The sequence below is a fragment of the Hibiscus syriacus genome, unplaced genomic scaffold (genome assembly GCF_006381635.1).
Source record: "Hibiscus syriacus cultivar Baekdansim isolate YM2019G1 unplaced genomic scaffold, ASM638163v2 tig00110788_pilon, whole genome shotgun sequence".
NCBI lineage: Eukaryota > Viridiplantae > Streptophyta > Magnoliopsida > Malvales > Malvaceae > Hibiscus > Hibiscus syriacus.
In genome coordinates this window covers 3,219,203-3,239,832 of record NW_024062863.1, presented here as the reverse complement: position 1 = coordinate 3,239,832, position 20,630 = coordinate 3,219,203, and the positions used below count along the sequence as shown (strand labels likewise).

General features: G+C 35.9%; 3 protein-coding genes and 3 pseudogenes across 4 annotated transcripts; 4 read left to right on the top strand and 2 right to left on the bottom strand.

Annotated features, from left to right (window-relative positions):
- Positions 1 to 132: 132 nt before the first annotated feature.
- On the bottom strand, positions 133 to 949 carry LOC120140985 (protein DMP9-like). The gene has a single exon (XM_039155952.1). It carries the CDS (start codon positions 781 to 783, stop codon positions 133 to 135), a length of 651 nt encoding a protein of 216 aa, XP_039011883.1. The 5' UTR covers positions 784 to 949.
- An 83-nt stretch (positions 950 to 1,032) lies between these two features.
- Positions 1,033 to 3,519, bottom strand: LOC120140984 (annotated as a pseudogene).
- A 1,163-nt stretch (positions 3,520 to 4,682) lies between these two features.
- LOC120140638 (probable serine/threonine-protein kinase PIX7) lies at positions 4,683 to 13,510 on the top strand. Of its 2 annotated transcripts, none has more exons than XM_039155606.1 (7): positions 4,683 to 5,201; positions 5,758 to 6,092; positions 6,189 to 6,324; positions 6,473 to 6,612; positions 6,697 to 6,820; positions 7,028 to 7,589; positions 13,495 to 13,510. In XM_039155606.1, exons 1-6 carry the CDS (start codon positions 5,027 to 5,029, stop codon positions 7,528 to 7,530), a joined length of 1,413 nt encoding a protein of 470 aa, XP_039011537.1. In that variant the 5' UTR covers positions 4,683 to 5,026; the 3' UTR covers positions 7,531 to 7,589; positions 13,495 to 13,510. The 2 variants fall into 2 exon arrangements, with proteins under 2 accessions (XP_039011537.1, XP_039011538.1); XM_039155607.1 differs by having other exon boundaries at positions 4,888 to 5,201; positions 6,476 to 6,612.
- LOC120140983 lies at positions 8,262 to 9,374 on the top strand (annotated as a pseudogene).
- On the top strand, positions 9,528 to 9,857 carry LOC120140982 (pectate lyase-like). The gene has a single exon (XM_039155951.1). The coding sequence runs from the start codon at positions 9,528 to 9,530 to the stop codon at positions 9,855 to 9,857; it is 330 nt and encodes a 109-aa protein (XP_039011882.1).
- On the top strand, positions 10,608 to 12,858 carry LOC120140641 (annotated as a pseudogene).
- Positions 13,511 to 20,630: the final 7,120 nt, after the last annotated feature.

Below are 20,630 nucleotides of genomic sequence, written 5' to 3'. Positions count from 1 at the left end.
GGGGGGGGGAATACAAAACCATTAACAGTGTAACGTTCTTCTGCAGGCAGAAGCCCTGGATTGTCGAAGAAATTTATTCTTTACAAAATCATTTGGAAATTAATATTTAACTATACTAAGACACTAAATCTATCAAGCAGCCAAGCAACCAACACCAAATCTGGTTTTGGGAAACACAAGAAACAAGCCACTGCAAATAATCCCCACCATCAATGGGAAACCTTCCATGACTTGATCCATCTCCTTCTCGTGTCCTGGGAAAACACAGTTGGTAACTCTATGATCCGAGAAAGCGATCGCCATAAATACCAACACCGACATGACAGCATGAACAAAATCAGTAAGTCCTACCTTGTACTTTTCATCTTTCGGAGACTCGACTTCTAGCCCAGGCTTGAAAAGGGCCAATCCATTGGGCGTGACAAAACCGTAGTAAACTGTCCCGTCGGGACCTCGGAAACTATCGGTGAAATGGAAGAAGAAACAAGATGCCGCGCAAAGGCCTAAGAGGGAGTAAATCATCATGGTGGTAACATGGGTGCAAACACCGTGACGGTAAACAGAAGGCAGAACCAATTCGAAAGTTAAAAGGGTGCCTGTTGGTAGAAAGTTGACTAGCATGGAAGTTTTGGATATGGTTTTTTGAACCCCTTTGGCGACGACTCTCCTCTTGCGGCCGGGTTCCGAAGGCAGGCGAGGGAGGGAGGAGATTGGTGTAGGGTTCTCATGTGGTGGTGTTGCAGTGTAAACTTTAATGCCAATTCCATGGTCAGTTTCCTCCATTTTGTTTTCGGAAAAGATAACAGCCTGATGGTAAAGAAATGAAAGTTTGGGGGTTATGGTTTGATATTTAAAGGGTTTGAAATTTCGAACTTTATTTACAAAGTGGTTTCTGGCAGTTAAGGAATTTGTATCAATGGTAACTATGATAAATTGAAAATTAACATTCAAACCTTCTACGGTTCTACCCTTCAGTTCGATTTGAATTAATGCATCTTGTTGTAACAAAACAATGATTATACAAAACCATTGGAGTTTAAAAGTTGCCTATTATTTCCAATACAGATGTGTAAGTACCAAATGCAGCCACTGCAACACTCATCAAAACGATTAGGCTTACAGCGACCAGTTCTCCGTTGAATCTCTGGTAAGTCCCCGATATCTTCAAGTAGCAGACGCATGGTAGAGTGACTGAAGACGTGATACTTAAAAATGCTCCAACTAAGGACGCGAGGGAACCGAAAAAGGTAACCACAAGAGCCACCAAAACGGTGCTGATCACCAGTGTGGTGCCGTCAAAGACGTGGAGGACTCGCTTCTCGCATCGATACCAAATCAGGCTCTTAACGGCATTCACAATCGGTGTAACCATACCATCAATGCATATTTCGATATGGGGTTGACCAGGGTGGTATATATTGAAATCCTTGAACTGAGTTTGTCAGTAGGAAGGTTCAAAGTTATCTGTGATTGAACAGCTAATCCGAACATTAAGTACCCGAGAATCGCCGTAGACGAGTAACAGATGGTACACAAGACAAAGCATACAACCAGGACCTAAAAGAAACCAGACAAATTCACCTCAAAACCAATCAGACTATTGCAGAAACAATACGAACATTGCAGATACTTACATTGGAGAATTGGTGCCTTTTTTTCATTGAAGTGTAAAGGGAATGCAATAACAGAAGCATATAGGCTAACAGCAGTGGGAATTCCATCCCAGTTTACGAATTTTCCCTTTTGTTTAAACCCGATACCATAAAAGCACCGGTCCAGATGATGGAAACCAAGATGATTGCTGAAGCCAAAACCCCACTGGCTGATACGAAAGACAGAAGGCTCAAGTTATCCAACCAAACAGTAGGCAAAATGAGAGATACGATTATAATAAACCCTTGTTTCCCACCAACTTTTAGTCCTCCAACTTGGAGCTCTCCAATGGGTAACAAGTTATGCAAGTTATCTCCTTCGAGAATAAAAAAACCAGCCGCCACTAAGTAGAGCTCGATGTTCATAACAACCGATGCTGTGTCTCCCTTTGTACCCGAATGCACGCTCGGCTATGTCGGGATAAGTTCCGATTCTTGGAACTGTGTCCATACATCTTTGAATCAACAAGGCCGAGTAGAATGCAGCAGTGGCTATGGCGAAGAGGAGTATCAACTGAATATGGGATTGACAATATCCCTACCCCTGCATAAAAATAGGGTTTCTGATATATATATATAAACCAAATGAATATGTTGAAAACTGAAGTAAGATGAAGAAGGAAGGAAGAAAAGTGAACCTGAAAGAGCATTGAGGCCATTGAAACAGGTTCTAGAAACAGAGACACTGGTTGCTGCACTGCTATGAGTCTCTAATTCTTCTACTTGTTTGTTTTCATCTTCAAGGAGAGGCACAGTGAAGGATAATTCTTCATGTGACAATTGCCTTTCTCGAGTGATGGAAACAGAGAAAATCTTAAATTTCAAGCGGCTGCTTGGTTGACGCTTCAACTTGTAAATAGGTTTTCAATCACTCTTTTGCTTTTTAATGCTATTTCTAAATAATTGGATTAGCGGAATTTAATAATTGAATGGATTAATTACATCACATTTCCTCAAACTATGATCCTCATTCTTAATTGGTTCCTAAACTTTTAAATATTCCAATTTCATCCCTAAACTATGATTATCATTCTAAATTAGTCCTCAAGCTTTTGAATATTTCAGTTTCATCCCTAAACTTCGACCTTCATTCTAGATTGGTCATCAAACTTTTTGAACATTTCAATTTCATCCCAAACTATATGTCTATGCTAATCACATCTATTGTTAATAAAATCTTCAGACCAAGTTATATCATTATATACTTTAAAAAATATTTTTTTGTTAAACTATGGTTAGAACTAATTACATATTTGGATGAATCTGGGATGAAATTAAAAGATTCAAAAGTTTGGGAACCAATTTGAAATAAGGGTCATAAATTGGGATGAAATTAGAATGTTCAAAAGTGTAAGGATTAATTTAGAATGAGAGATATAGTTTGGGATGAAATTAGAATAGGACCAACTTAAATTAAGGATCATAGTTTGAGGACATATAATGCAATTAACCCTAAACTTAAATATTTCATAAAAAAAAACTTTTTGTTGTTTTAACGTTAATCTTAATTATGTATAAAACTTATAACAACCTATTACACAACATGTGGGTGAAAATAATAAAATTATTCCTAAAGTACGTAGTTGAAAGGGTGAAAATAATAAAATTAATGGTGCATATTGATGTATAATACTTGATCTAAAATTTTTCCAAAACCAATATAAAATCAAATATGGTAAATAATACATCATTATATATATGCTTCAAGAGGTGTAATTAACTTAGAATATTAGCCTTTAAAATATATGTATGAAATATTTTAGTAATCAAATATGGAGGGCATTTCATAATTTGGAGGTCTCCTACGGAAGTTGCTCTCAACCTAGTGTTGGGGGCAGCCTACTATCTTACTTCCCCCTTACCCCATTACATATGAGAACAATGGACATCCATTTATATTTTAGTAAATTCATGATTTAATTTAGTAATATATTTGTACTAATCACACATAAAAAAGTTTCTATTCAACTTAATATTCGATCATACTAATTGAGAATACTACTTTTAAAATAAATATTTAATAGTTATAAGTTTTTATAAAAAAAACAAATAGTCAGAGTAATTTAAATTTTTAAGTTTAAAATTTGATAATAAAATTTATATAAATAAAAGTTAAATATTATAACCCAAATAAATAAATAGAAATATTTGGTATGTGTGAAATTGGTGGTAGATGTTGGTATACCAACCCCACCTTCACTAATGGGTGACACACCTATCTATTAGATAATCCTCCCTTCTCAAACTTCAACCATACTATTCATATTCTTATTCTCTTAGAATTGCATTTATTATCATAGACTAAATCACATGTCAAAATCAATTTATTTATTCTAATAGTGGAATTTAAACATGTTAATTGACAAGTATGTGATGTAATTAATGTCGTGATTTTTTTCTCGAAATAGTTTGCAGTGATTATAAGGTAGTAGTATATGTTTAGATTTTTTTTAATTATTGATAACACATATCATAAAGACGTAATTACTCGAACTCAATTTTTTTTAAGAAGAATAATATTTTCTTTAATCATATTGAACCATCAAAACAACCATTGGATTTTAAAATTTTAGAATATTCTTTAAATGTGTACACTAATTTTCAAAACATCCATATCAAATAAATCAATATATAAATATTTAATCAAAATCAGAGCTTCGAACAAACATTGAGTATATTAAAATGAATCAAAGAATAATAGAGTTACATACCGTAAAGATGTGTCGTCAACGGTGCTCCCTGAACACTTAAAAATATAAACAATATGAAGGCTGAGCTATACAGAGTCAAATTAATAATTTGTTATAAATATAGAGTCATAATCATGTATTGATGATATTAAATCATGAATATGCTCAAATCAATGGAACGTGATGTATCTTTATCTTTTGATGAAAGATAATGTTAACCCGACCAAAGACAAACATTAAACAGAACAAAATCTTTTAGTTATATCCACTTCCGTGTTCTTTCTCTAACATTATGTATGATTATATATATTTGGTTTGGAATATGCTCTGTTTACTGTTGTTAACAGCAAGGAATATTTTTTTTTCTCTCTCTCTCTCTCTCTTGTTTCTATCTCCTGCCCAAGCTGCCCCTTTATCTGTTTCAAACTGCGCAAACTGCCCTTTGTTGAACACTTTCCCTCTTTCACAAGCAGAGCCCTCCTTTGTCTTCCTCTTACTCAAATTTTTCCTTTTGACTAAATTTCATAATCTGGGTCTTGGTGATTCCCAGCTAAAGATCCTTTTTCTTTTTAATTTTGCTTGAAATCACTTGTTTTGAGATGTTTTTTTTAAATGATTGAAAAATTTTCTGGGTGTTGAAAATATGTTTGGTTTTTGAGGGAATTTAGATCAGTTTCTGGAAAGATGGGTTTTGGTAATGAATCTAGAAAAGTGGTGGGGAAAAATTCATCAAGGAAGAAGAGAGACGATGGAGAAGAAGAAACAGGGTGTTGGGTTAAATTGAGGTTCATGGGAAGTTGCATGTCTTCAAGATCAAGAGTTGATAACTCTGTCAGCGGAAGAACAAGCACTCATTATGGTAATCTTCTCTTTCCTTTCTCCTTTTTTTGAACAACTATTTTTGATCCTCAATTTTCTTATATTATATTATATTATATTATATTATATTATATTATATTATATTATATTATATTATATTATATTATATTATATTATATTATATATATGTAAGTATATATATATTCAAGTGAATAAAAAGAATAGAGAATCTTAAGGTTATAGCCAAGTATTTTTGTGTTAAAAAAAACTCATCTTTACAGTATAAATCAGACAGAGAAAAAATCTGGTTTTGTGTTTTTACTGAGAATAAATACCAATTAGTGATGTCCTTTTACATGTTTTTGAGGGGTAATTTCTGCTGAATGTGGTCAATTAGTTGAAAGAATAGAAGTTAAAGCAGAGTGACAAGGATTGATCTTTAAGGGATCAATCTTGTTCATATTGACGTATATTTTTCTTGGAAACAAACTGATCCTTAGTGTATGATAAATGCATATGGTATATGGAAGTTGATAGTTTTGATTATTGCTTTATAACCATCAAGCTTAATGACTTTGGTCTGTTTACAAATTCAGCGGAAAGCGAACCTACAAAAGAGAACAGCAGAGATCAACCAGTTGTTCCAGTGTCTTCGACAACCACTAGTAATGCGGAAAGTACTTCATCCACACTGAAATTCAGTGAGGAATTGAAAGTCGCTTCACAACTTCGGAAGTTCACTTTTATTGACCTTAAATTAGCTACCAGGAATTTCAGACCTGAAAGTCTTCTAGGTGAGGGTGGGTTTGGTTGTGTATTCAAAGGCTGGATTGAGGAGAACGGAACTGCTCCCGTAAAACCCGGTACGGGGCTTACTGTAGCTGTCAAAACCCTAAACATCGATGGACTTCAGGGTCACAAAGAATGGCTGGTTTGAATCCGAATCTGTTTTGTTTCCTTTCTGTGAATAATGTTTCTTTCATACTATATTTTATATTGAACTTTCTTGTTTTGCTTCATATGGCAGGCTGAAGTGGATTTTCTCGGCAACCTCCTCCATCCTAATTTGGTTAAATTGGTTGGTTATTGTATTGAAGATGATCACAGATTACTAGTATACGAGTTTATGCCACGAGGAAGTCTGGAGAACCACCTCTTCAGAAGTACATAGTCACCTCTTGTTTCACTATGCCTTTTGTGTGGCCGATGATTTGCTAGGGTTTATTACGATTATTTTGTTCCCTTATGCATTTGCAAATTCATGGTTGATTGATGCCTAATTTTCTCTGGTAATAACCATTTTTTGCGCAGAAGGGTCCTTGCCACTTCCTTGGTCTATTAGAATGAAAATTGTACTTGGTGCTGCAAAGGGTATTGCCTTTCTTCACGAAGAAGCGGAAAGACCAGTGATTTATCGTGATTTTAAAACGTCGAATATCTTGTTAGATGCGGTATGTAGACGAGACTGAAAATTTTTAAGTTCCCTCCTTAATTTTATTTTCTTTTTCTTTTTAAAAAACTGTTGCAAATTTCAGGATTACAATGCCAAGCTCTCTGATTTTGGACTGGCGAAAGATGGTCCCGAAGGAGATAAAACTCATGTATCTACTCGAGTCATGGGGACATATGGCTATGCTGCACCTGAATATGTAATGACTGGTATGTGGTAGAATTACCACTTTATTTCTGAAACTAGTTTTCATTATGTCCAACATTCTTGCTGCTCCGGTTTTTGAATTAGCTCGCTTTTAATGTTTGTGTTAACCGAACTGCATAACAATTTAATCGGAAACTTGTTTTCTTCTAAGATTGTTTCATTATTATCTAAATCATCGGTTACATAAATCTAACACGGTTATTAATTAGGTCATTTGACATCGAAGAGTGATGTGTATAGCTTTGGAGTAGTATTACTTGAGATGTTGACTGGCCGGAGATCCATGGACAAAAACCGGCCAAATGGGGAGCACAATCTTGTGGAATGGGCTAGACCGCATCTAGGAGACAAGAGAAGGTTCTTCCGGGTTTTAGATCCTCGCCTTGAAGGGCACTTTTCAGTCAAAGGTGCACTTAAAGCTGCCCAGCTGGCTGCACAATGTCTTTGCCGAGATCCCAAAGCCAGACCTCGGATGAGTGAAGTTGTTGAAACCCTAAAGCCCCTTCCAAACCTTAAAGACATGGCCAGCTCCTCCTATTACTTCCAAGCCATGCAATCCGATCGTTCTAGGTCCTCCAACTTAACTGCCAAAAATGGCATCAGAGCACAGGCAGGATTCGTAATGAGGAACGGACAACCTATGAGAAGCTTATCCAGTTCAAACGGTCCCCATGCTTCTCCATCACCAAAGCCTAAAGCAAAAGAACAATAGGCTCAAGCTTTTATATGTTGATATTTAGAATCCGGTCTGTGTCCGTATCCGTATCCCCATGCTTCTTCGACAAGGATTGTTTTACTATATTTCACTGTTTCATTGTATAAGTAGAACTGCACAAGCCAGAATGCATTGTGGTTAGTTCATCGAGCTCAAGGAAGCCTGTCTTATTTCTCTTTTAGTCATTACTCTCATGTACCGTTCTCCGGCACATACAGCAATATTCGTGTTTATACGGCTTTGAATCAAATGAAAAAGTCGACGCCTACAATTTCTCAGGTATTTGTGGAGAAAGAAAAGTGCGTGGTTTAAAGTATGTTGTAAAGCATGGTTGCCCGTTCTCTACGCACTAATTTTAGAACCACAAAGTTTCCTCGTAAGCATTATTTAAACCCCCCCCCCCCCAGGAAAAAAAGGCTGTTGAATTCCACATATATAATAAGTAAATAAGAGAAATAATAGTTGGCCAACCTTGAAAAGTTGGCACTTAGCAGAGCTTAGTGCCTTAGAGAAGTCACCTTTACACCAATTTTTGTTGGTGTTTAACTGCGATTGAACTTGTAGTTACTGTTCAGTCTTAAATCCTAGGGCCTTTTGTATACCACAACGTCGGAAAGAACACGAAAACGAAGACAGATTAGAGAGGAACAGGAATGAAGACAAGACCGGTCTTTCCATTTTCATTTGCCACACTAATCTAGCCCTGTGGGGATATAATATTTCTGAATATGATGAAGTCTGGAAGCAACGTGCGCTACGGGCATGGAAGAACACCCTCGCAGCTTATGATCCTAACCCAGAAAACGTCACCAGGAAATTCAATCAACATGTTAAATTGAAAATCTTAAACATAACTTCTATATATGTGTGTGTTATAATTAATTGTATTTGATGGACAATTTGGTTCAGGGCTCTTAAAAATCCAGTGCCGAGACGAGGGGCTTGGTTGATGGTGATGATACACGACCAGCAGGAGGACCTTGAGGGGAAAACACAAGAAGTACAAGGGTCCATGCATGGCGACCAACCCCATTTACGCGTGCGGGCGTCATAGGGATGACTGGGCCGAAAACCGTAAGAAGCTAGAGAATTGCGTGGTTGGTTTCGGCCACAAAACTGAAGGAGAAAAGGATGGTGAATACTATGTGGTGAATGACGATTCCGACGACGATATGTTAAATCCCAAACCGGGAACTTTACGTTGGGCCGTGATCCGGGACGAGCCATTGTGGATCATTTTCGCTTGTGACATGCACATCAAGTTGTCGCATGAGCTAATTATGCAAAGCAAGAAGACTATCGATGGTCGTGGAGCGAACGTCCATATCGCATACGGAGCCGGCATCACGATTCAATTTGTGCATGATGTCATCATCCATGGCATTCATGTTCATCACATCCTTCCAAGCAAGGGGGCCGTGATAAGGGACTCGATGGGTCATTACGGCCAGCAGACAATGGGTGACGGAGATGGCATCAAACATATTCGGATCAACAAACATTTGGCTCGATCACCTTTCGATGTTGGAATGCCAAGACGGACTCATCGATGCAATCCAAGATTCCACGGCCATCACAATCTCAAACTGTCATTTCACCCATCACAACGACGTAAATACATACACACTCCACACCATGTTCTTCACATCACACATGTTTTCACCAATACATCACATAATCAATGGTATATGGTTTATGTGATCTTATTGGATGCAAGTGACAGCTACGCAAGAGAAACTGATGCAGGTCACGGTAACATTCAACCATTTTGGCAAAGAATTGATACAGAGAATGCCGAGATGCAGATAAGGATGGACAGATCAAATTATCATATATTTTAGATTTTCTATTGATAATATTTTTTTCTCTATAATATTATATATTTATTTTCTTCTAAAATTTTAAAAATTCACTCCTTTGACATAAAATCTTAGGATCGTATGTATAGGTTGGGTTTCTTTCATGTTGTTAATAATGATTTAACTCATTGGAAAATGTACGCCCTTAGTGGCGGCATGCATCCCACCATCATCAGCCAAGGCAACAGGTTCGTTGCACTGGAAGACAACAATGCGAAAGAGGTAACGAACAGAAACTATGCACCGGAGTCGGAATGGAGCAAGTGGATATGGAGATCGGAAGGAGATTTGTTGTTGAACGGAGCTCGTTTTAGGACATCGGGGCCACTCAAATCTCCACATTATGAATTCACCAAGATGGAGATGATCGATGCGAAGCCGGCAACATTTGTCGGAAAACTCACTAAATTTACCGGAGCTATTGAGTGCAAAAAAGGGGAAACAGTGTTAACAGGCTCCACGTGATTGTTTTCTTCTTCTTTTCTTTTTTAATATGTAAAGATGAGGAATAGGAGACGATGAGCGACTGCCCCGCCGGGTCTACTTTGCCGTTCAAATTATATATATTTTATCTTATATTTTTATTACTAGTATTTAAAAAATTAAATTTTATCATCAACAATCAGTCGTATTTTATTCATTTGAGCAAACATACATATAAAATAACATAAGCTCACAGAATTGGAACAAAATCCTCCATCATCTTTGTCTAAAACAAAATCCTTATCCTCATTCACCATGTTTACAACATCTTAGTGGAAATAGGTTGAAACTAAAAACTCAGATACGAGTGATCCATTCGTCTTCCTTAATTGTAGTGATCTTAATCAAAATTGGTTAGATAAGCTTTTGTTAATGATTTTACGATTCAATGATCGAAACGAAAGTTTTCCTTAATTATAGTGATTTTAATGAAATTTTGTAGATCTTGATGACTAAAATATAGCCCCAACGTTGAAATAACCGAAAGCTTGATTAGTCGCCATTTACTTATTAGTAGCCCTTGTCTTCGTTTTAGTTGAGATTTTAAATTCTAGTAGGTGTGTTTGTGTAAAATTCAAATAATTTAAATAGATATTTTTTTATAATTATTTAAAAGAAAAAAACTTAAAATAACAGCCGTCCACATTGGTTTATCAGGAGAAATTTTCTACAAAACAACAAAAACATGGAGAAGGGGAGAAGCCAACAACAACAAAAATGATTTTAAAAATAATGACGAAATTAAGAACATATAGTTAAACGCAGTTTCGCCACAACAGTAATCAAGCAATGGTGAGAAAATGGATGTTGCCGTTAGCTGTTGGCTCCATCGTTTCATTGTTTTCCCTCTTTTTATCAACATTGACCTCTTTCGACGACTCTCCATTTCTTTTCTTCTACCATCCCTCCGCCGTATTCGGCGGCTCCTCCCCTTTCGTGGAGAACCAACTCAAACCCATCCCTGTCTCCACCCTCCCTCCACCTCCCCGCTTCGCTTACCTCATTTCGGGCTCCGCCGGCGACTGCCGGATGCTGAGAAGGACCCTTTTAGCCCTTTACCATCCTTTGAATCAATACGTAGTTCATCTTGACCGGGAAGCTAGCTCCGAAGAGAGGCTCGATCTGGAGAAGTATGTGAAACACCATCAAGTGTTTAACAAATTTGGGAATGTCAGGATGACCGTGAAAGCTAATTTGGTTACTTATAGAGGTCCTACTATGATTGCTAATACGCTTCACGCTGCTGCAATTTTGTTGAAAGAAGGTGGAGACTGGGATTGGTTTATTAATCTCAGTGCATCTGATTATCCCCTTGTTACTCAAGATGGTGAGTTTGGATATTCCAAGAATTGAATTTTTATCCCATTCTTTTATCTTCGGTTATGGTTATTTTTTCAGATTTGTTTCACACATTTTCACACTTGCCAAGGGATCTGAATTTCATTGATCATACTAGCAGTATTGGGTGGAAGGAGTGAGTACTTTTAAAGCATTGATATTTCCATTTTCCTCAAAGTTTCCACTTCTGGGTAACATTTATTTCTGGAAACTGAGTGATTAATGGGGTTTTCGTTGTTGTAAATGACAGGTTTCACAGAGCAAATCCGATTATTATAGATCCAGGGTTGTATAGTGTGAAAAAATCTGATGTGTTCTGGGTTACTCAGAGGAGAAGTGTACCTACTGCATTCAAACTCTTTACAGGCAAACATGATGAAACCTTCCACTCTCTTAAAGTTTTTGTGTTTGTTAGTACTATATTTAGATTTGAATTGTCCTACGTTGCAGCATCATTCTAAATGCACATAAAGAATGCATAGCTGTTTGCTAGGGCCGTAAATAAATAAGAGTGTTCAATGAATTGTTTGTGAATCGATCGTATAATTTTTGTTTATATTCATTTATTAAGTTTAATAAATGAGTATGAAAAAATTATGTTCATATAATAAATGAACGAACACAAATAACGGTGTATTTGATTTGTTTATGTTCACGAACAAACTCGTTTATTGGCTCATTATAAATTCATTTACCGGCTCATTTATAAGCGGGTTTACCAAGTTCTATTTTTTCTTTTATTTTTTTACATTTTAAATATTGGTGAATATAGGGACTAAATTGAAAGGAGCTTAAGAACTAATGGTGTAATTTCACCATTTTTGAATAAATTAATTCGTTTAATGTTCGTGAACGTTAAATGAACTGACCACGAACACTCTAAAAAATAAATAAAAGAACACAAACATAATATTAAAAATTTAAACGAATATAAATCAAACATAAAAAATTTAAAAAATATAAACAAACATGAAAACAACTTTATTCATTCGAACGTGTTTACACCTGTACTGCCTGCATAAAGGATTGCTAGTGGGGAGCACAGAAATTAACTTGAAATTGTATCTTTTGTTTGTTTGCTAATGGCCATGGAATTAGTGGCATTCTGAAAAACATCTCGTCTGCAACAGGTTCTGCCTGGATGGCACTGTCTCGATCTTTCATGGATTACTGCATTTGGGGATGGGACAGCCTACCTCGAACGATCCTCATGTACTACGCCAACTTTTTATCTTCTCCTGAAGGTTACTTCCACACCGTGATTTGTAATGCTCGAGAATTCCGTAACACTACAGTAAACAGTGACCTCCATTTTATATCATGGGATAACCCTCCTAAGCAGCATCCTCATCTCCTCAAGCTTACCGACATGCAACGGATGATTAACAGCAATGCCCCTTTCGCCAGAAAGTTCCCTCGGGACGATCCGGTGCTCGACGAGATCGACTCGGAGCTCTTGTCTCGGGGTCCAGGCATGTTTACTCCTGGTGGTTGGTGTGTGGGAAGTGGGCAAAATGGGAGTGATCCTTGTTCTGTTATCGGTAATACAAGAGTCATCAAGCCTGGCCCCGGAGCAACAAGGTTGCAAACTTTGATCGGCTCTCTTCTATCCAAAAAAAAATTTCGACCGCAGCAATGCAAGTAATATCATCGGAAACTACTTAACCCCGATTCAAGAAACCCTAATATTTGCATTTTGCAACCCATTCGTATGTCCCTACAGTGCTGTTTCATTATACCATAAAAAGATGGAAAAAGATAACAGAAATAGTGCACCGACCTTGTTAATGTTTGCAGACAATGCCAAGATAACCTGCAGACAATGCCAAGATAACCTGATAGAGATTACCATGAATCCTGACGCAGAGAGATGATGTGTATCTCAAGAATACAAATGAAATATACACCATCTCCCTTGCGACAGGATTCCATTCGCATCTCTTTGCTATCTAAACTCTTAATAATCTCTCCATTGCTGATTTCACAATCTGATATAAGTATGGATATATACTGTGAATGTAGAAGAAAGACTGTTATCTTGGGTTGGGTAAACTGTCCTTTGGTTCATCGTTCATTAAACAAGTTTGAAAAATTCTTGAATTCATACAAGACGATGAGAAAAAAGGAATTTACCTGTAGGCCGGATGGTGTGGAAGTAATGTTTGGCTAACGAGAGAGACGAAGGATCCGGGTTGGTGTTCTAATCAAACCACCAATGAAAATGTATAAAACATTTATTGGTTAATTGATTAGTCGTTTTCATAGAGTCCAAAGTCAAATCTCTTTTGAATCATAATTCGGTTTCAAATAAATGTTGACAACTTTCATGTGGAGATCCGGTCAGTCCATGACTTGATCAAGTCAAAACCATCAAAGATTTTAAAGTATATAAATGGTTTCACCCATAGGATATTAGTTTATTAAATTATCTAATTAATAAAAATTATAAAGTAGTTTATGGATTATAATACGTTATTTTGATTACTCCATCGATTATTAAAAGTTATAAAATCATGGCCTAACTATTTATTATGTTCTAAACTCTTATTTTTCTGTTAAAAAAATTAACAGTCGTTTTTAACATACTGACTGAGATATAATAGTCATTTGAAATTAAAGATCATATTTTATTATATCTCAGTTAGAAGATTAAAGTCCAACTCAGATTGCCGTCAATTTTTTAACAAAAAAGTACGAGTTAGGAACATATGAATAACCGGAATATTATTTTGTAACTGGACTCAATAAAACTATATCTTATAGTCGAAGGACCATATGCGTACTTTATCTTATTTTATATTACAATGAGTTTACAAAATTTTATGAATGGATTTATAAAATTTAAGCATAAAAATATTAAAAAATCTAAATTATATGAAAACTTAAATTTTTTATGAGATAATCAATCTAGGAACCTCTAAATTGATTGTTGATTTTACGTTATTTTAATATATTATTTTTACTTCCATCAATTTGAGTCTATAAATTCGATGAAAATACACATTTGGATATTTTAAAATAAAATTTATTATTAATTAATTATTTTGTTAATTATTACGAAGTCGGAATAATTTAAATCTTTTAATTTATCAACAGAATAATTTGGTTGATGCCATAAACTAATCATACAATGAAATTAATATGTTATTGGACCATATGAAAGGGGACCCAGTAAAAAAATGCATTATTGATCTAGAAATTGGGTTTCATTGAATACGGGCCCATGTGGATATCAATCCCGGGAGAAAACAATCATGCCATGCAGCGATTCAATTCAATCGCACCTTGTATACAAAATTTCACCAACTCTAATTTTTATTGGGGTAAACTATATAAGATACCTCTATATTTTATACGGTATATTATTTATATAACTGAATTTTTAATTTTTTAATTATATTATTAAATTTTAACTTTGCCATTGGATCGTTAAATTTTAACAGCATGATGTCATGAATAAAACTTTCCGTCACCGTGATAACGTGGACAAAACGACACCAATTTAGGCATTAGATTTTAGAGATATATCGATTTTTTCCATTAAACTTTAAAATGGTTCAGTTTTCTACAATAAACTTTTTCAACTGTAATCATTAACGGTAGCCTTTCGCAACAATATTGGTATCAAATGTTTGCATTTCAATCCTCTTTCTTCTTCTAGGATTGATATTCTATTAAACCTACTTAAAATTGATGAAAATTCATTTAAAGGTTTGATGAACTAATATTTCGATCTCCTTCGATGGTCGTCTGATGAGGCTAGTTTTGAAGTATGTTGTTTGTCTTCTCGAAATAATACTTCTCATTATTTTATTTTTTTAACAAATTCCCAAACACCTAAAAATGATATATATTTTTGTTTAATTTCGTCTATTTTGAGTGGTTTTTTTTGAAAAATTAATCATAGAAAATGAAAGAATGAAATACATATATTCTAGTATAGATCGTATCACAAATGAGACTTAGTGATTGGCTATTTACAAGAGGCTGAAAAAGTACAATGCCAAGAAGTGAACTATTTAAAAGTTTAGTGACAAAGTCAATATACCCATAAAGTTTAGTGCTTAAAACAACGTCGTTTTAGGCATCAATAACCATACCAAAATGATATTATTTTGTCAATGTCATTATATTGTTTATATTTTAACGTCCAAATGGCATAACTAAAGTCAAAATCAAAGTTTAATGTTATAATAATAGAAATTAAAAGTTCGATAGTATAAAAGATACATCACCTAAAATTTAATAATATAGAATGTAGTTTATTTTTTTTTTTGTCCATATCATCACATCGTTTGTTAGTGTTATAGGCATCACAGGTCCACAACCATTGTCTCCAGCTATAAGAAGCTGCCAAATTTAATAGATGCCAGCTCCAAGCACCATTTTCTTTCCTCCTATATCAGCTCTTTGTCCAACTCCAACATACCTACATATATCATATGGTTTGTGTGTATATGTGTATAATAAATAAGATAGTGGGAATGTGGGGGCTAGAGGTGAACCCAGAAGAGTTGTGGGGTAACTATAACACAATCTAAGGAAAGGCATGTCCTTGACTTGTCAGCATTGGCTGCTGTCTTTGAATCTTTCTTTTTTGGCATCAAAGCGATGCATCTGCAGAGAGGACACGCTTTAAACATTTCGATTCGACCCCAAAGATGGACCAGGCCAAGGGAAATACTACCATGTCATACACAAGCATTAAACTAAATTTATCAACAAGTCCATACGTGGAAAACAAACATCTGCCGTGATGAAAAACAAAAACAAGAGGAAGGAGAACTGTCTTAATGCAAATTAATTTGTTCTATATATTTTCCATCGCAAGGGATTGAGATTGATGTTTTCAAATGAAATTTGTTCAAAATGTTTGGGTTTAGCATCCAAAGATCGAACTAGATTTGAAGGGTAAAGTTATCTAAGAATTATCATAGGAGCATTTGATTATGAGATGTGTTTGAGGTAAATGCAGGTTGATTCATCCATGGAGTTGATATTACTGTGAGAAAAAAAAACACTTACAGGGCTGAATATTTGTGACAATTGTCCGCCATGAAAACTGGGAAAAGGAGGAGGAACAAATTAAAGAAGTTGCAGGTATCTTGTCACAAGGCGAAGGCACTGTGCTGAGTTATATATGTAGATATAAAGCAGTGCCATCGCTCCTGCGACAAGACTCCCCCAACCTCCAATTTTGCATTTCTTGATTTTCCCTCTCTCTAGCTCTCTCTCTCTCTCTCTATATATATATTCTGAATGTATTTTCTGTGTTTGATTTGCTGTCTTCATGTATATATATATAAAGAGAGAGGATTGCAGACTAATTGGCATATAACAATGTATGGAAATTTCGTGGGCGAGATGGTTGGTATTGGCGGGCAAAGGGAAGCAAGGGAGAAAATTCTGGAAAGACTTTGTTATTCACAATTTCACATGTGTTCAACAATGTTGAAAGCCTCAAAATCCATTGAATCTATAGATAGATTCATTTCATTTTCATTCTATTTTGTTTTTACAGAATTAATAACTTGTATCATTATATAATTAATTTTTTTACAGTAACTATTAATACATTTACAGTATATAAATTTTATGTATAATTGATCAATTAGATTATGGTTAACATAAAGAGAAAATCGCCTCAGTGACCAAAAATGCCTTATAATATACGATTTTAACCAATTTTTTTGGATTTGCCAAAATGACCAACAAAATCGCAATGCGAAATAAAAATCGCAACGCGATCTCCAGAATCACAAATCAGTTCCTAGAATCGCAACGCGATTATGAAGAATCGCAATGCGATAGTACAAATTCGCATTGCGATTTTCAAGAATCACAACGCGAATATGAAAATCGCAACGCAAACATATAAATCGCAACGCGATTCTGACTATCGCAACGAGTATCCGTAAAATCGCAATGCGTATCCGTAAATCGCAACGACAATACGTAAAATCGCAACGCGTATCCGTAAATCGCAACGAGAATACGTAAATCGCAACGCGTATCTGTAAATCGCAACGAGAATACGTAAATCGCAACGCGTATCCGTAAATCACAACGACAATACGTAAAATCGCAACGCGTATCCGTAAATCGCAACGCGATTTTTAAAGCGCCATAAGAATCGTTACGCGTATTTTATTTTCAAATTCCAAACACGAATATTAATTATCGGAGCACTGAACCGTCCACAGTATATCCCGTAATCGCAACTCATAACCTAAAACCTAAAATCACAACTCAGTCCCATCTCCATCTCTCACTCTCTACGGCGAAATCCGTCCCCATCTCTGAAGATTTCCGTCCCCATCTCCGGCGAAATCCCTCACAACCATTCACGGTCAGAAATCCCTCACAATCATTCAGAAATGGAAAATCAACCTCCGAGGGTTAGTTTTTTTAATTATTTTTATTTTAAAATTTTTGCATTATTTTAGGTTTTTCATATTGAAATTGATGATAAGTTTACTGGTAATTTCAATAATAGATTAACCATTTCACTTAGATTTCTTATTAAATTCATTCGATTGCTGTCAATACTGCTAAACTGTTTAGTCTTTAACCCTGTGAAGTTAGTATTTGTCTTTGTTTTGTCTTTTGGTTGAAGTAATGCAATCCATTAAAGTTTCAATTTGCAGAAGAAGAATAGTTTCTAAACTTAAAATCGCAACATGAAAATGAAAATCGCAACACGAAAATGACTATCGCAACGCGAAATGAAAATCGCAACGCGAAACCAAAATCGCATTGCGATTTTCATTTCGCGTTGCAATTCTCTTGTTGCGATAGTCATTTCCGCGTTGCGATAGTCATTCTCTCGTTGCGATTTTCATTTCAACCAAAAGACAAAAGAGTGTTGCAAATTTTAGTTTCAAGAATAAACTACTACTCTTTATGTTTATTGTTTTTGGTATATCTTCACAGTGTAGTTTTTGGTATATCTAACTTGGTATGTTTATTGTTTCTGTAGAAATTTTTTTCGGCTTCATTGACATTAAGGAATAAAGTTAGCCTAGCCACTACAATTGCTTCGAAGCTTTCACCTGCACAAAGAAAATTGTTTGAGGAAACATGCTTCGGGCCATGGCTGAGAGTACAGCATCCGGGTGGAGATGCTAATTTGACCCATTTGTGGCTTCAGACCATGACTAGCGATCTACCCGACAGTATACAACGTGGTGAGGAAGAGATATGGTTTCATTTTCCACCGGCGTATACTTGTTTTGGGCGGAAGGAGTTCTGCTTAATCATTGGTCTACGATTCGGACACGATGATGTAGGCCGGTACACTCGTCATATCACCCGCCCATCATGGTTATCCCGGGTTTTTCTTGATGAGTCAATAGAGAAGCCGAACTTACACGTCGACGACCTGAAGAAATTGTTTAATAAGAAAGATGGTTTTACTCGGATGAATGACGTCGATGTTGTCCGAGTATGCCTTCTAGTACTTTTGTATGCCGGCTTTTTAGGCAGAGAGGCCAGACAACCTATTCCTCAGGAGCTAATATTATTGGTAGAGGACCTAAATGCATGGAATCTGTTTTCGTGGGGTTCGTATATATGGAAAGCTACCTGGACTAAGTTGTCGTCTGCCTTTGATGACCGCAAAAGTTTGCGTGGCGATGGGTCGAAATATACTTTGTCAGGCTTTGTTTAGGCCTTTAAGGTAAGAATTTCTATATAATGTTTTCAAAATTATAATTAATTATTTAACAATTACTAATGTTTGTTATTATATTGTTTGTAGATTTGGATATTCGAGGCTTTCCCCAGCATGCAGACATATACATTAAAAACTTCAAATGATATTCCTAGGGCTATTTCCTGGAAGAAGAAACGTCTGTTGGATTGGGAAGACTTAATACCATATGCGACAATAAATAATGTAAGTTAACACAAATACTATCATATATAAACAAGTTATTAATAGTAGACGTTTAACTTTGTTTGAGTTTTTATATTTTTATGAGGCCAACACTCCATTACAGAGACTGAAACCCATGGAGGCTGAGCTTGCCATTGATTGGTGGCAAGCTAGTCAGCGTTTTTTTGATGGCATGAATGATGAGCAACCTCCACTTCCTCCACTTCGAGAGCCATCACCTCACCCAAAGCCATCACCTGATCGACCCGACTATACACCTCTACAACGAGAGCCATCACCTATCCCGTCACATCATCGAGCCTCTTCTCCACCATCACCTCATGATAGGCGACCGAAAAAGATGCCACGACTTCTATCTCCCTGTTCTCCACCTCCACCTCCACGGGATGAGTCAAGGGAGTTACGTGATGAGGTCAATGCCTTGCGTGAGGAGATCGGTACTCTACGCGATAACGATGGTGCATGGCGTGTGGATGTGTCTACTTTACGTGGTGAGGTTGCCGCTCTACGTGAGATGGTAGTATCGTTGCAGAATGAGGTTCATACTCTACGCAACGAGGTAAGTTTAAGATTTTCCATATTTAACTTGATGATAAATTTACTCGTAATTTTACTTAGATTAACCATTTCACTTAGATTGCTTAGTAAATTTATTCGGTTGCTGCCAATACTGCTAAACTGTTTATTCTTTAACACTGTGAAGTTAGTATTTGTCTTTTGTTTTGTCTTTTGGTTGAAGTAAATTTATTCGGTTGCTGCTAATTCTGCTAAACTGTGTATTCTTTAACACTGTGAAGTTAGTATTTCTCTTTGTTTTGTCTTTTGGTTGAAAGTAAATTTGTTCGGTTGCTGCCAATTCTGCTAAACTGTGTATTCTTTAACACTGTGAAGTTAGTATTTGTCTTTGTTTTGTCTTTTGGTTGAAAGTAAATTTGTTCGGTTGCTGCCAATTCTACTAAACTGTGTATTCTTTAATACTCTGAAGTTAGTATTTGTCTTTGTTTTGTCTTTTGGTTGAAGTAATGCAATCCATTCAAGTTTAAATTTGCAGAAGAAGAAATAGTTTACTTTCACAACACGAAACTTAAAATCGCAACGTGAAAAATGACTATCGCAACGCGAAATGAATCGCAACGAGAAATGAAAATCGCAACGACAAAATCGCAACGCGAAACTATAATCGCGTTGCGATTTTCATTTCGCATTGCGATTCTCTCGTTGCGATAGTCAAATTCGCATTGCGATAGTCATTTTCGCGTTGCGATTTTAAGTTTTAGATTCTATTCTTCTTCTGCAAATTGAAACTTGAATGAATTGCATTACTTCAACCAAAAGACAAATACTAACTTCACAGTGTTGAAAATTTAAGTTTCAAGAATAAACTACTACTCTTTATGTTGTCATTGAACCTGCACTAAACCTATATGTTGTCCTTTTAAATGTTTATATAAGTGCTTACTTCTGGAATGTTATCTGATGCATTTTGTGAACAATGATATAATAATGACTTGGGTGAATAC

Coding starts and splice junctions, on each gene's coding strand:
- LOC120140985 (XM_039155952.1), bottom strand. CDS start 783: ATGGAGGAAACTGACCATGGAATTGGCATTAAAGTTTACACTGCAACA.
- LOC120140638 (XM_039155606.1), top strand. CDS start 5,027: ATGGGTTTTGGTAATGAATCTAGAAAAGTGGTGGGGAAAAATTCATCA. Junction 5,202..5,757: donor AAGAACAAGCACTCATTATG/GTAATCTTCTCT, acceptor TTACAAATTCAG/CGGAAAGCGAACCTACAAAA. Junction 6,325..6,472: donor GGAGAACCACCTCTTCAGAA/GTACATAGTCAC, acceptor TTTTTTGCGCAG/AAGGGTCCTTGCCACTTCCT.
- LOC120140982 (XM_039155951.1), top strand. CDS start 9,528: ATGTACGCCCTTAGTGGCGGCATGCATCCCACCATCATCAGCCAAGGC.